Source organism: Oncorhynchus keta, chromosome 10 (assembly GCF_023373465.1).
Source record: "Oncorhynchus keta strain PuntledgeMale-10-30-2019 chromosome 10, Oket_V2, whole genome shotgun sequence".
Lineage (NCBI taxonomy): Eukaryota > Metazoa > Chordata > Actinopteri > Salmoniformes > Salmonidae > Oncorhynchus > Oncorhynchus keta.
The window spans coordinates 46,393,860-46,407,942 of NC_068430.1; the positions used below are offsets into that span (position 1 = coordinate 46,393,860).

Here is a 14,083-nt window from a genome sequence, read left to right on the forward strand (position 1 = left end):
TAGAAACATCCATAATATAATCTTCAAACGAGCACGTAATTAATCAATACAAGGTCAGATACAATAAAAACACAATAAGTAAAACAAGATTTTACACTATATACAAGGTCAGTACTAAAGTACCATAGCAATGTGCCAGGGTGGTAGTTGAGATAGCTATGTAAATATAGGCAGGGGTAAAAGTGACTGGGCAGCAGGATAAAAGTGACGAGGCAGCAGGAAAGTAATAAATAGTAGCAGCAGTGTATATGGTGAATTTGTGTGTGCATGTGTGATAGTGTGTGTGTGTGGGGGGGGTGTATGTGTAGGAGAGTGTCAAAGTAAGTGTGTGTGAGTATGTGGATAGAGACCTGTGAGTGTGCATAGAGTTAGTGTAGATAGTCCGTTGGTGAGGGTGGGCAGCCATGGAAATAGCTGTTCAGCAGTCTTTACTGCTTGGAGAAAGAAACTGTCTCGGAGCCTGTTGGTCTGAGACCTGATGTTCTGGTACCGCTTGCCAGACGGTAGTGGGGAGAACAGTCCATGTCTGGGGTGGCATGGTCTTTGGCAATTTTACGGGCCTTCCTCAGACACCACTCTCAATGGTGCATCTGTAGAAGTTCTTGAGGATCTGAGGGAATATGCCAAATCTCTTCAGCCTCCTGAGGGAGAAAAGGCGCTGTTGAGCCCTCTTCACAAACTGTGCTGGTGTGTTGTTAAGTCCTTAGTGATGTGGACACAGAGGAACTTGAAGATCTCGACCCTCTCCACTGCAGCCCTGTCATGGGATACCGGCTGCCCCCCATTTCCTGTAGTCCACAATCAGATTGTTGTATAATAGCTTGGTGTAGATCAATACATTGGTATCAATACAATAAAGGCATTTTAATTTATATGTTTTGTTTGGTTGTCATGGTATTTTAGTACAATGGGCCTATACCTATTTTTTAACAATTCTCTTCACCACCGCTTTTGTTTCTACTTCCTCCGTTCACGATTTACGTGCGCGCTCCCGCGTTGCGAAGGACGCTGCCACTGAGGAAGATGGCGAATGCTTGGAGTATGGCGATTTACTGCAGAAGCTGATAAAGGGAATGAGAAGAGAGACGTCAAAAGATAGAAAACCAGCTAAATAATTCGTGCAGAATTACGGTGAATATAGCTGTTGGGGTTATGGTTGGAAGGGAAATATTTCCCCTGAAAACCTGACCGAAATAGGGCAGAAAACACTAGTTTCTGACTGCAAACATTAGCTAGCTATATAGCTAGCTAGTAACGTAACCCACTAGCTAGCCAACTATCTAGAGATTCAGGAAATGTGTAACTATCATAGTTTCCCACGGATTGGTAGCAAAATGTCCATGATTTGCCACATAGTTTTAACAGATGTGATGCCCTACCATAGACTGGAATTCTAATTATCAAGGGCGGGCCAGGATGGATGCGCACATCGGTGAACGCTAACATAATGCAGCTAACTGTATTGTGCCACCTACCGTACCACTTTGGTGAACAAATTATCACGCAAACAAGTTACATGAATTTAGCATAGTACTACCTGGCAATGAAATGTGTTTAATTTTCTACGACCAGCTGAACTCCTAGCTAGAAATTAGCTATCAATTATCCAAGAATGTTTGTTAGCTACCGTTAGCTATCTAGACCAGTTACCGTTACGTTCGCAGCTCAAAACATTATATAGTTAGTTAGATAGTTAACTTACTCTGTTTTGCCTTGTGTAGTGGCTAGCTAAATTAGCCATGTGTATTTGCACCTTGTTGTCATTGATGAATGCTACCCTGAAAACACAGGAATTGGAATTGATGGAAGTTACAATTCTTGTTTGAGTCTTTGGGCTCACCTTTTTAGTGACTTCTCCCATCTTTGTCTACAGAAAGAAAGAATGTCCCGCTCCTCAGACAGTGAGGATGGATACTTTGTTGCCATGGATACAGAGGAAGATGGATCAAGGCCTGTTGGATTGGCACAGGAGGAAGAAGAGAAGCTGGGGACCAACAGAAGAGAGAGGGACCTAGAGGGCTTAGTTGAGGGCGAGAGGACAATGGTGGAGCTACCAGAGGAAGTCCTAGAATACATCCTGTCCTTCCTTTCACCTTACCAAGAGCACAAGACCGCTGCACTGGTGTGTAAACAGTGGTACCGCCTCATCAAAGGTATATCTCTTCTGACGACACCACAACCACACTAAACCAAAGTAGGCAATAGCATGCCATGATGCTACATTTTGAGACACCCTAGTGGTTATTTCCTTACAAAAGGGCAAGTAACCTTTATCCCGTTTTCAGTAACCGTTGACCCATTTTCAGTTGGGAGTCAACCCAAAACAACAAGTTACAAGATACTAACGTGTTACCTATTATGTTGCTTTTATTGTGGTTATGAGTTCATAGAAAACCGTAGGAGTCACTCACTTCATCTCCAACCCCCCCCCCCAGGTGTTGCATATCAGTGTTACCATGGTTTTCTGCGGGCCGTCCAGGATGGCTACATCCAATGGGAGAGTCGTACATACCCATATCCTGGAACACCCATCACTCAACGCTTCTCACACAGTCAGTATACACCACGGCTTTGTGGAATTTAGTTGAATGGCCATGGTATAAGCTGGATAATCAACTCTAGGCTGTGCTTTTTCAAAAAGAAGTATCAGGGACATGGTGTTGAAGGTGTAACTAGTTCTTACTCAAACCATGTATGTGTGTGTTGCAGGTGCATGCTACTATGACTCCAACCAGTCCATGTATGTGTTTGGGGGCTGCACTCAGAGTAGCTGCAATGCTGCCTTCAATGACCTGTGGAGACTTGACCTCAACAGTAAGGAGTGGATCCGCCCTTTAGCCTCAGGTACACACTCAACGTCCTTTTCAGCTCACTATGTCTGTTGCTGTATCTGTTGGTATTTATGCTTTATGCCTCTCCCTGACCCAGTCTGTAATACCTACACATTTTTTTTAAACCATTATTTAACTAGGCAAGTCAGTTAATAAAAAAATCTTATTTTCAATGATGGCCTAGGAACAGTGGGTTAACTGCCTGTTCAGGGGCAGAACAACAGATTTGTACAGCTGGGGGGGGTTGAACTTGCAACCTTCCGGTTACTATTCCAACACTCTAACCACTAGGCTACCCTGCCGCCCCAAGTGAAGTTTCAAGTGGAGAACCTTCCAGAAGGACAACCGTTTCTGCAGCACTCCACCAATCTGGCCTTTATGGTAGCATAGCCAGACGGAAGCCACTCCTCAGTAAAAGGCACATGACAGCCTGCTTGGAGTTTGCCAAAAGGCACCTAAAGGACTCTGACAATGAGAAACACCATTCTCTGGTCTGATGAAAGCACAATTGAACCCTTTGGCCTGAATGCCAAGCGTCACGTCTGGAGGAAACCTGGCACCATCCCTACGGTGAAGCATGGTGGTGGCAGCATCATGCTGTGGGGATGTTTTTCAGCAACGGACTGGGAGACTAGTCAGAATTGAGGGAAAGATGAATGGAGAAAAGTACAGATATTCTTGATGAAAACCTACTCAGGACCTCAGACAGGGACGAAGGTTCACCTTCCAATAGGACAACAACCCTCAGCACACAGCCAAGGGAACGCAGGAGTGGCTTCGGGACAAGTCTCGGAATGTCTTTAAGTGGCCCAGCCAGAGCCCGGTTTTTGCTTTGTCATTATGGGGTATTGTGTTTAGATTGATTTAATCCATTTTAGAATAAGGCTGTAACGTAACAAAATGTGGAAAAAGTCAAGGGGTCTGAATACTTTCCAAATACACTATATATACAGTGGGGCAAAAAAGTATTTTGTCAGCCACCAATTGTGCAGGTTCTCCCACTTAAAAAGATAAGAGGCCTGTAATTTTCATCATAGGTACACTTCCACTATGACAGACAAAATGAGGAAAAAAATCCAGAAAATCACATATTTTTAATGAATTTATTTGCAAATTATGGTGCGCAATAAGTATTTGGTCAATAACAAAAGTTTATCTCAATAGTTTGTTATATATCCTTCGTTGGCAATGACAGAGGTCAAATGTTTTCTGTAAGTCTTCACAGGGTTTTCACACACTGTTGCTGGTATTTTGTCCCATTCCTTCATGCAGATCTCCTCTAGAGCAGTGATGTTTTGGGGCTGTTGTTGGGCAACACATACTTTCAACTCCCTCCAAAGATTTTCTATGGGGTTGAGATCTGGAGACTGGCTAGGCCACTCCAGGACCTTGAAATGCTTCATACGAAGCCACTCCTTCGTTGCCCGGGCGGTGTGTTTGGGATCAATGTCATGCTGAAAGACCCAGCTACGTTTCATCTTCAATGCCCTTGCTGATGGAAGGAGGTTTTCACTCAATCTCACGATACATGGCCCCATTCATTCTTTCCTTTACACGGATCAGTCGTCCTGGTCACTTTGCAGAAAAACAGCCCCAAAGCATGATGTTTCCACCCCCATGCTTCACAGTAGGTATGGTGTTCTTTGGATGCAACTCAGCATTCTTCGTCCTCCAAACACAGCGAGTTGAGTTTTCACCAAAAAGTTATATTTTGGTTTGATCTGACCATATGACATTCTCCCAATCTTCTTCTGGATCATCCAAATGCTCTCTAGCAAACTTCAGACGGGCCTGGACATGTACTGGCTTAACATTTACATTTAAGTCATTTAGCAGACGCTCTTATCCAGAGCGACTTACAAATTGGTGCATTCACCTTATGACATCCAGTGGAACAGCCACTTTACAATAGTGCATCTAAATCTTTTAAGGGGGGTGAGAAGGATTACTTTATCCTATCCTAGGTATTCCTTAAAGAGGTGGGGTTTCAGGTGTCTCCGGAAGGTGGTGATTGACTCCGCTGTCCTGGCGTCGTGGGGAATTTGTTCCACCATTGGGGGCCAGAGCAGCGAACAGTTTTGACTGGGCTGAGCGGGAACTGTACTTCCTCAGTGGTAGGGAGGCGAGCAGGCCAGAGGTGGATGAACGCAGTGCCCTTGTTTGGGTGTAGGGCCTGATCAGAGCCTGGAGGTACTGGGGTGCCGTTCCCCTCACAGCTCCGTAGGCAAGCACCATGGTCTTGTAGCGGATGCGAGCTTCAACTGGAAGCCAGTGGAGAGAGCGGAGGAGCGGGGTGACGTGAGAGAACTTGGGAAGGTTGAACACCAGACTGGCAACTCTGGATGAGTTGTAGGGGTTTAATGGCACAGGCAGGGAGCCCAGCCAACAGCGAGTTGCAGTAATCCAGACGGGAGATGACAAGTGCCTGGATTAGGACCTGCGCAGCTTCCTGTGTGAGGCAGGGTCGTACTCTGCGGATATTGTAGAGCATGAACCTACAGGAACGGGCCACCGCCTTGATGTTAGTTGAGAACGACAGGGTGTTGTCCAGGATCACGCCAAGGTTCTTAGCGCTCTGGGAGGAGGACACAATGGAGTTGTCAACCGTGATGGCGAGATCATGGAACGGGCAGTCCTTCCCCGGGAGGAAGAGCAGCTCCGTCTTCCCGAGGTTCAGCTTGAGGTGGTGATCCGTCATCCACACTGATATGTCTGCCAGACATGCAGAGATGCGATTCGCCATCTGGTCATCAGAAGGGGGAAAGGAGAAGATTAATTGTGTGTCGTCTGCATAGCAATGATAGGAGAGACCATGTGAGGTTATGACAGAGCCAAGTGACTTGGTGTATAGCGAGAATAGGAGAGGGCCTAGAACAGAGCCCTGGGGGACACCAGTGGTGAGAGCGCGTGGTGAGGAGACAGATTCTCGCCACGCCACCTGGTAGGAGCGACCTGTCAGGTAGGACGCAATCCAAGCGTGGGCTGCGCCGGAGATGCCCAACTCGGAGAGGGTGGAGAGGAGGATCTGATGGTTCACAGTATCGAAGGCAGCCGATAGGTCGTGAAGGATGAGAGCAGAGGAGAGAGAGTTAGCTTTAGCAGTGCGGAGCGCCTCCGTGATACAGAGAAGAGCAGTCTCAGTTGAATGACTAGTCTTGAAACCTGACTGATTTGGATCAAGAAGGTCATTCTGAGAGAGATAGCGGGAGAGCTGGCCAAGGACGGCACGTTCAAGAGTTTTGGAGAGAAAAGAAAGAAGGGATACTGGTCTGTAGTTGATGACATCGGAGGGATCGAGTGTAGGTTTTTTCAGAAGGGGTGCAACTCTCGCTCTCTTGAAGACGGAAGGGACGTAGCCAGCGGTCAGGGATGAGTTGATGAGCGAGGTGAGGTAAGGGAGAAGGTCTCCGGAAATGGTCTGGAGAAGAGAGGAGGGGATAGGGTCAAGCGGGCAGGTTGTTGGGCGGCCGGCCGTCACAAGACGCAAGATTTCATCTGGAGAGAGAGGGGAGAAAGAGGTCAGAGCACAGGGTAGGGCAGTGTGAGCAGAACCAGCGGTGTCGTTTGACTTAGCAAACGAGGATCGGATGTCGTCGACCTTCTTTTCAAAATGGTTTACGAAGTCATCTGCAGAGAGGGAGGAGGGAGGAGGATTCAGGAGGGAGGAGAAGGTGGCAAAGAGCTTCCTAGGGTTAGAGGCAGATGCTTGGAATTTAGAGTGGTAGAAAGTGGCTTTAGCAGCAGAGACAGAGGAGGAAAATGTAGAGAGGAGGGAATGAAAGGATGCCAGGTCCGCAGGGAGGCGAGTTTTCCTCCATTTCCGCTCGGCTGCCCGGAGCCCTGTTCTGTGAGCTCGCAATGAGTCGTCGAGCCACGGAGCGGGAGGGGAGGACCGAGCCGGCCTGGAGGATAGGGGACATAGAGAGTCAAAGGATGCAGAAAGGGAGGAGAGGAGGGTTGAGGAGGCAGAATCAGGAGATAGGTTGGAGAAGGTTTGAGCAGAGAGAAGAGATGATAGGATGGAAGAGGAGAGAGTAGCGGGGGAGAGAGAGCGAAGGTTGGGACGGCGCGATACCATCCGAGTAGGGGCAGTGTGGGAAGTGTTGGATGAGAGCGAGAGGGAAAAGGATACACAGTAGTGGTCGGAGACTTGGAGGGGAGTTGCAATGAGGTTAGTGGAAGAACAGCATCTAGTAAAGATGAGGTCGAGCGTATTGCCTGCCTTGTGAGTAGGGGGGGGGGGTGAGAGGGTGAGGTCAAAAGAGGAGAGGAGTGGAAAGAAGGAGGCAGAGAGGAATGAGTCAAAGGTAGACGTGGGGAGGTTAAAGTCGCCCAGAACTGTGAGAGGTGAGCCGTCCTCAGGAAAGGAGCTTATCAAGGCATCAAGCTCATTGATGAACTCTCCGAGGGGACCTGGAGGGCGATAAATGATAAGGATGTTAAGCTTGAAAGGGCTGGTAACTGTGACAGCATGAAATTTAAAGGAGGCGATAGACAGATGAGTAAGGGGAGAAAGAGAATGACCACTTGGGAGAGATGAGGATCCCGGTGCCACCACCCCGCTGACCAGAAGCTCTCGGGGTGTGCGAGAACACGTGGGCGGACGAAGAGAGAGCAGTAGCAGTGTTATCTGTGGTGATCCATGTTTCCGTCAGTGCCAAGAAGTCGAGGGACTGGAGGGAGGCATAGGCTGAGATGAACTCTGCCTTGTTGGCCGCTTGTTGGCTTAAGCAGGGGGACACGTCTGGCACTGCAGGATTTGAGTCCCTGGCGGCGTAGTGTCTTACTGATGGTAGGCTTTGTTACTTTGGTCCCAGCTCTCTGCTCTTTTGTGATTTAAAAAAAAAAAAAATCCTCCCCTCTATTTTAACTGGACTTCTAACCCATGTATGTATGACTTAGAACATGTATGAATGTATGGCTCCTTCATTTCTCCTTTTGCCCACACAGGCTCCTATCCGTCTCCTAAAGCGGGGGCTACCCTGGTGATGTACAAAGACCTGCTGGTGCTGTTTGGTGGATGGACTCGCCCCAGCCCCTACCCACTGCATCAACCAGAGAGATTCTTTGATGAGATCCATACATACTCCCCTTCCAAAAACTGGTGAGAGGAAGAGGCGAACCTAGACTCTGTAGATGAATTAGCCCCTTTGAAGCCAATGAGTGGCTTTATCACGTTGTCTACAATTCATTCTCTCAATACAGGTGGATAGTCAGTGTGTTATTACGCATGAGAAGTCTGTCTGTGTAGAAGCTCTTAAGGCCCATTATCCCCATATCTATATCTGTAGCCTTACCTCGCCATCAGTGCTTGGTGTTTTACCACTTTCCCCCTCCTATCTAACTAACCCTGTACTCTTCTATACCCTCTCAGGTGGAACTGCATCGTGACGACCCACGGTCCCCCACCCATGGCCGGTCACTCTTCCTCTGTCATAGGGAGCACCATGGTGGTGTTTGGAGGGTCACTAGGGGCACGCCAAATGTATGTCACTACTTTGAGGAGCTTTTACCTTGAGTTTTCTGCTAATTTTTACCATACTGTGCCAAACCGGACGCTACAATTGCACAACCTGACACACATCAGTTCAAACACTTGGAATTAAAACCGTTGTGGTGTTAGGAAACAATGTAGGAAGGTTGTAGTGTGAATGTCTTGAAAGGAAATCATCTAATTTCAAAAACAGTCTGGTTTAGTTGTTTTGCAGTGTTGAAAGTTGTGTGTGTGTGAATCTGTCACTGTGTGTTTTGTCTCACCGTGTCCCCCTGCTCTCCACTGGTCCCTGATCAGGAGTAATGAGGTGTGGGTTCTGGATCTGGAGCAGTGGTCCTGGTCCAAGCCAACCATCTCTGGCCTGTCCCCCCACCCACGAGGAGGCCAGTCTCAGGTCAGGATGACACCTTCACCGCCCACCTTCTCCCTTCTGTACCTCCATCATGCAGTATTTCGGATTCTTTTGTAAATATCTGTATTTTTTTTTTTATAGAGAATACCAGTCACATTTTTTGTGGCTTGTGTCAGTGGTTCTCTGTTTTAAATGTATATTCTCCTCTCTCACAGATTGTGGTTGGCAACGAGACTCTACTTATTCTGGGAGGCTGTGGAGGCCCTAATGCGGTGAGTGCCTGTGTTCTCGAATGGGAGTCTGCACTATTTTCCGTGGACAGGCAACTCTGCCTACTGGTGTTATGCTAGTTGTACTGTTTCTGTGGATGTTTTGCTGGTTGTGACTCTGCTCCCCCCCTCTCTTTCTCATGTCCCTGCTAGCTGCTGAAGGATGCCTGGCTCCTCCACATGGGTGCCCCACCCTGGACGTGGCAGCAGTTGAGGGTTGAGAACGATGACCATGGAGCCCCAGAGCTGTGGTGCCACCCCGCCTGCAGGGTATGTGTGGCTCTCAATACATTCCCTACCCCTTTTTATACACAGATTTATGGAGTGCTATATGCTTGTCGCTGTCAAGATTGATGAGGGTAAACTTTATCCCAGATCCTTGCCTGCACCTGTTGAATGACGACTCATCTTTGACACTTAAGGCAAATGCTTAGTTTTTTGCAGTTATGATGGAATCAGGGCTGGCTCTTGAATTTTACTGGATGAATGTTTTCCAGAATATTGTTACTTCGGAATCCACAACAGTAAAATGTAATAGGGCGATGCCATCCACAGTGCAGGCTTTGGCAGGGAATCTTAAGCCGTAAGGGACCAACTGGTGGGGTGACCTTACTTTTCTCTTTCCTTCACCCTTTAGTGTTTCTTTATGACTGCCTCTGCCATTTGAGAAGTTGGTTACGGGATGGGTGGGAGGCTTGACCAAATCTTAACATTACCTGTGTTTTTATTTGGGAATTTAGTTTTTATGGTCTGGAGCTTCATGTATAACATTGTGTTTTGTTTGTTGATGTTCTTTAAAAAAAAAAATGTTGGTCAGAAATGTACTGGCCCGAATAGAATTTATACTGTCCCAGATATGGGGTAGTTTATAAATATATTATGGTACTGCGGGGCCTGGGTTGACATGCTTTCTTTCTATATTTTCAGCTAATAAAATGCTACATTATGGTATATATTAAAAGGCTGTGGAATATAATTTAGCAATGTAGGACATTATTCTCTTCTTTGAAATCCCAAAATGTTTTGCATGCTAGCAATCAAGTTTTCAAGATATAAAACATTCAAAATAGAGTTCTTCAAAACTTGATTGCTGACATGCAAAACATTTTGGAATTATATCAACAGTGGACAAATGAAACAAATACCAAAAGATAGGTTTTGAGTGGTATTTTCCTTTTAAATCTGCAATTTGTAACTTTATGGGCTACCAACCAAATTCACATAGAAATGTGTGGTTATAGGTCTGTCGTTGAAAGCAAGTCTAAGTTTCATTTTGCGTCTTTTACCTTCGGTTTTGTACACGAGTTTCTAACAGCTGAAAATACAATATTTTTGGTTATGGTCAATATATTTTACAGCGGTTTTGACGGTACAATGATTTTCTACACCAGTGGTCACCAACCTTTAATTTTTGAGTCAAAATGTAAGCCGAGATCAACCGTAAAAATATTTTGGGACATGACTTAAAAAACATAAGCTTATGCAACAGTCACCTATTAAAAACAGTACTGTAGTAATGAGATTTGTGCGTAGGTTATAAGCCCAAAACATTATCACCCCTCCAATGCATTGTTGTTCTTCTCAGACCATTTAATTTTTATTTATTTTTATATTTCAACATTTGAGCGAGGCTATATGATCACACCAGTAATAGATCAGTTGTTGTATTACTTGTGAGGTACAGCTGAGTGAGCATACATTTAAATCATTTGCTAAGTTTTTTACCAGGCTGAGGAAGCCTGCATCTGATGGTCAGTCTCAGCGGAGGGAGAGGGCAGCAGACTGGGTCCGCCTCTCAACGTCCCCCAGCTCTCCCTTTCTGACACTGACAAAAAGGGACACCGGCTGATGGTGAAACTCGCATTGCATTATTTCTGCCTCGTGCACAAATTCATGTTGTTACACCTATGACCAGAGAAAGTGAAATATTCCTCGATATAATTTTTTTTTTTTAAAGATCCAAGCCGCTAATAATAACAATGCAAGCCTATCAATACACTTTCCTACTAATTCATTGCAGCTGCAGTGCTGGTTGTAGCGCGGGTGGAAGTTGGGAGAACATGCATTTTATGGCTTATAAAAGTGTTGAATAGAAAGTGTTGACAGTGCTGAGTAAAAACTTAAACATGAACTCACTCATAAAAACAGTAGCTCTTTGCTGTATTCGTTGACACTAGTCATGGTTTTAAAAGATCTGAAATCTCACAGTATCAATTTTCTTTTACGCCTGCTACGTTACTACAGCACTGTAATCTGAGCCATCCGATTGGCCAGTGGTAGGCCTATAGTGCACTTGATTTGCTTCCCCCGGGCCCGTCTGGAAGGCAGAGGTTGTACTTATTAGAAATATGCTATGGTTCTAAATGGGAACACGTCGACTACCCGGCGCGCAGGGCAGTTAAATCAGGTGCACCTACCGCCAACAGCACGAGCCAAATAAAAAAAAAATGAGGAACCCAAGGCTTTATCGTTGTTTTTTTACAGAAATATTTGGCGATCGACTAGGAATGCCTAGGAGATCGACCAGTCGGTCACGATCAACTGGTTGGTGACCACTGCTTTCCACTGTACTTGCTTGTTTTGTCACATAAACTGAAATTAAGCAAACTATTCTAATTTTAACAACCAGGAAATGGCGGAGCGACTTATGCATAGTGCATTTTCTTCCTAAAGTATTAAGAGTTTTGCATCTAAAAATGGAAGGTTACCCATTAGACAACTGCTTTTCAATAGAGACATTGCTCTAGGCTAGCCAAGAGGAATGATACTTGTCTTTTTGTAGCATTCTTCTTGCAGATTGTCAACAGTAGCCACTAGCCAGCCTGTTGCTGGTTTGTAATCACTTTCCCTAAAAGAAATAAGCTCAGCGAGCGGATTGACGAGTGCTTCTTTTCACTCTGGACTGCTCAACTCTGTGTGCAGTGTGAATGCATCAACTCTTGTACTCCACAAGAAGTTCTGGCTCTCGGGAGTGTGGTTGAATGAACGGGCTATCATATTGCTCATACAAATGGATGTACTTTTTCACATGTGGTCTTCAATGGAAGACTGTGACGTAGCAGGTAAATGTCGAAATGGAACACCAAAATCCGCTGAGAAATTACTGACCCGGTCCAGCCAATGACTGATGAGATCCACTGGCCTGACACATACTGGCCCCGGGCCATCGTAAATGTCGGATCCTGCCTTGGTCTCACAGCAGTGAACACTGTTGGGATGTTGTGTATGGGATTTCTTCTTTCAACTCAACCTCCTTTCATTGTTTTCTATCTCTCTCCAGGTTGGGCAGTGTGTGGTGGTGTTCTCCCAGGCTCCTTCTGGCCGTGCGCCCCTCAGCCCCAGCCTGAACTCTCGGCCCTCACCCATCAGTGCCTCTCCCGCTCCCTTGGGCACGGAGCCCCCTTCCCTGCGCGCCTATTCCCCTGTGAGGAGTGGAGCCGCCGGGGTCGTCCTGGGGGCCGCTGAGGAAGCCCCCTGTGTGAACGGCCGCTGGGGCACACTGAGACCCCGTCCCTCGGCCAGAGGGGGTGCCAGAGAGGGTAGCCCCGGCTCCTCCTCTCAGCAGCCATCCCCCTCCCAGGGTCCTGACAGCCCGCCTCTTCCATCCCTCCATCCACTACTCGACAGCTCGTCCCCCTCTCCCAGGACCAGCCCTGCCCAGGCTGCCTCCCCGCCCTCTCACCCCCCTGTCTCGTCGGACTACGGCTGGGAATCTACCCTTTCTGCCACACACCCCCTTTCTGCTGAGGTACTCAGCACTAATGGAGTGCACACACCTCCCCCTGCTCCTGGCTCCCCACTCACTCCACCGGGGGCGGTTTCCCCTGCTGCCCTGAGACGGGGCCTGGAGGCTGTCAAAAACCCATCCTCTTCATCCATGCCATCGTCCTCAAATCCATTGTCTCAAGGGGCTGCTACAGGAGTAAGTGGAAGCGGGGCTTCAGCGGGAACCTCCCCCTCATCCTCCAGCCCACCACAGGTTGCCGCTGACGGACACACCATCCCGCCCATCGCACGGCGGCTTGGCCATCACCCGCCCCAGAGCCTGAACGTGGGCAAGCCCCTGTACCAGTCGCTCAACTGCAAGCCCATGCAGATGTATGTACTGGATGTGTCCCGAGCCAAAGGGGACGGTCTTGTCTCCTGGAGGGTTTACGGTAACGGAACCCCCGCCGCCGTCACGGGTCCCCCCGAGACGAGCCTCCACACAGTGGTCCAAGGGAGGGGTGAGCTCATCATTTTCGGGGGCTTGATGGACAAGAAGCAGAACGTGAAGTACTACCCTAAAACCAACGCCTTGTACTTTGTACGCGCTAAGAGGTAATGTAACGACGGACAGGGTCGTGAATGATGCCAGAAAGTGTTGCTAAGTAACGGACGATCAATTTTCCATCCTGACCCATACAAGAGAAGTGAAAGGTCTTATTCCTCTACCGCAGAGGATCATGGGAAAATAACATATCACACTAATTCTTGGCATTTCTTTCTTCTCTCACACTAACTTCTCTCCCTCTACTTCTCTCTCTACCCCCTCTTCCTATCGCATAACTTCAAAGAATATAACATTTCAGACAGTACATTTTATTAAGGACGTTGAGGGTGTTGTTGCTATGACTGAGGATTGGATGAATGGGTATCCTGACCTCCCAACACCTGCAGTGTGTGTGAGATGGTTGGTCAAATGGCCCGACAGGACAGCAGTTTTTCCATTGATCCCTAAAGATTTACAGTTTCTGTTCCTCTTCGGTCTCCCCGCTGTGCACTGAGAGGGAGAGAAAAGTAAATGGTTGAACGAGCCCTGGGCTGAAGAGGGAGGAACAGTGGATGGCTGACTACTTTGCTTTTTTAATCACTCTCTCAGCCTGCATTGTTTACATTGAAGAGTGTAAGTGTGTGTGAAAGCGTGTATGTTGATGTTGGGTGTGAGTGCGTGTGGGTGTAAATGCTATTGTATGTTGATTTTTTGGGGGTGGGGGGGGGGGGGGTTGCAGTGTACTGTAAGCATAGTAAAACAATAAAAGCCTAATTGTCAAAACTCATGTTATATTCGGTGTTGATTCATTGTGTCCTGGAAGTATTTTGTTATTGGGTCATCACCAGGCTATGCTGCATCTTACAAAATAACGGTTATAAATAA

At 47.1% G+C, this 14,083-nt stretch overlaps 1 protein-coding gene across 1 annotated transcript; it reads left to right on the plus strand.

Annotated features, from left to right (window-relative positions):
* The first annotated feature begins 962 nt into the window (after positions 1-962).
* Positions 963-13,914, plus strand: fbxo42 (F-box protein 42). Its single transcript, XM_035778396.2, has 10 exons — positions 963-1,131; positions 1,874-2,153; positions 2,436-2,552; positions 2,710-2,844; positions 7,782-7,935; positions 8,206-8,316; positions 8,623-8,719; positions 8,893-8,949; positions 9,100-9,216; positions 12,227-13,914. Exons 2-10 carry the CDS (start codon positions 1,883-1,885, stop codon positions 13,268-13,270), a joined length of 2,103 nt encoding a protein of 700 aa, XP_035634289.1. The 5' UTR covers positions 963-1,131; positions 1,874-1,882; the 3' UTR covers positions 13,271-13,914.
* The last annotated feature ends 169 nt before the right edge of the window (positions 13,915-14,083 follow it).

What these genes read in the sequence shown, in the direction of transcription:
- fbxo42 (XM_035778396.2), top strand. Translation starts at nt 1,883, where the DNA reads ATGTCCCGCTCCTCAGACAGTGAGGATGGATACTTTGTTGCCATGGAT. An exon ending in CACTCAACGCTTCTCACACA is followed by an intron (nt 2,553 to 2,709) that starts GTCAGTATACAC and finishes TGTGTGTTGCAG; the next exon opens with GTGCATGCTACTATGACTCC. An exon ending in CACGAGGAGGCCAGTCTCAG is followed by an intron (nt 8,720 to 8,892) that starts GTCAGGATGACA and finishes CCTCTCTCACAG; the next exon opens with ATTGTGGTTGGCAACGAGAC.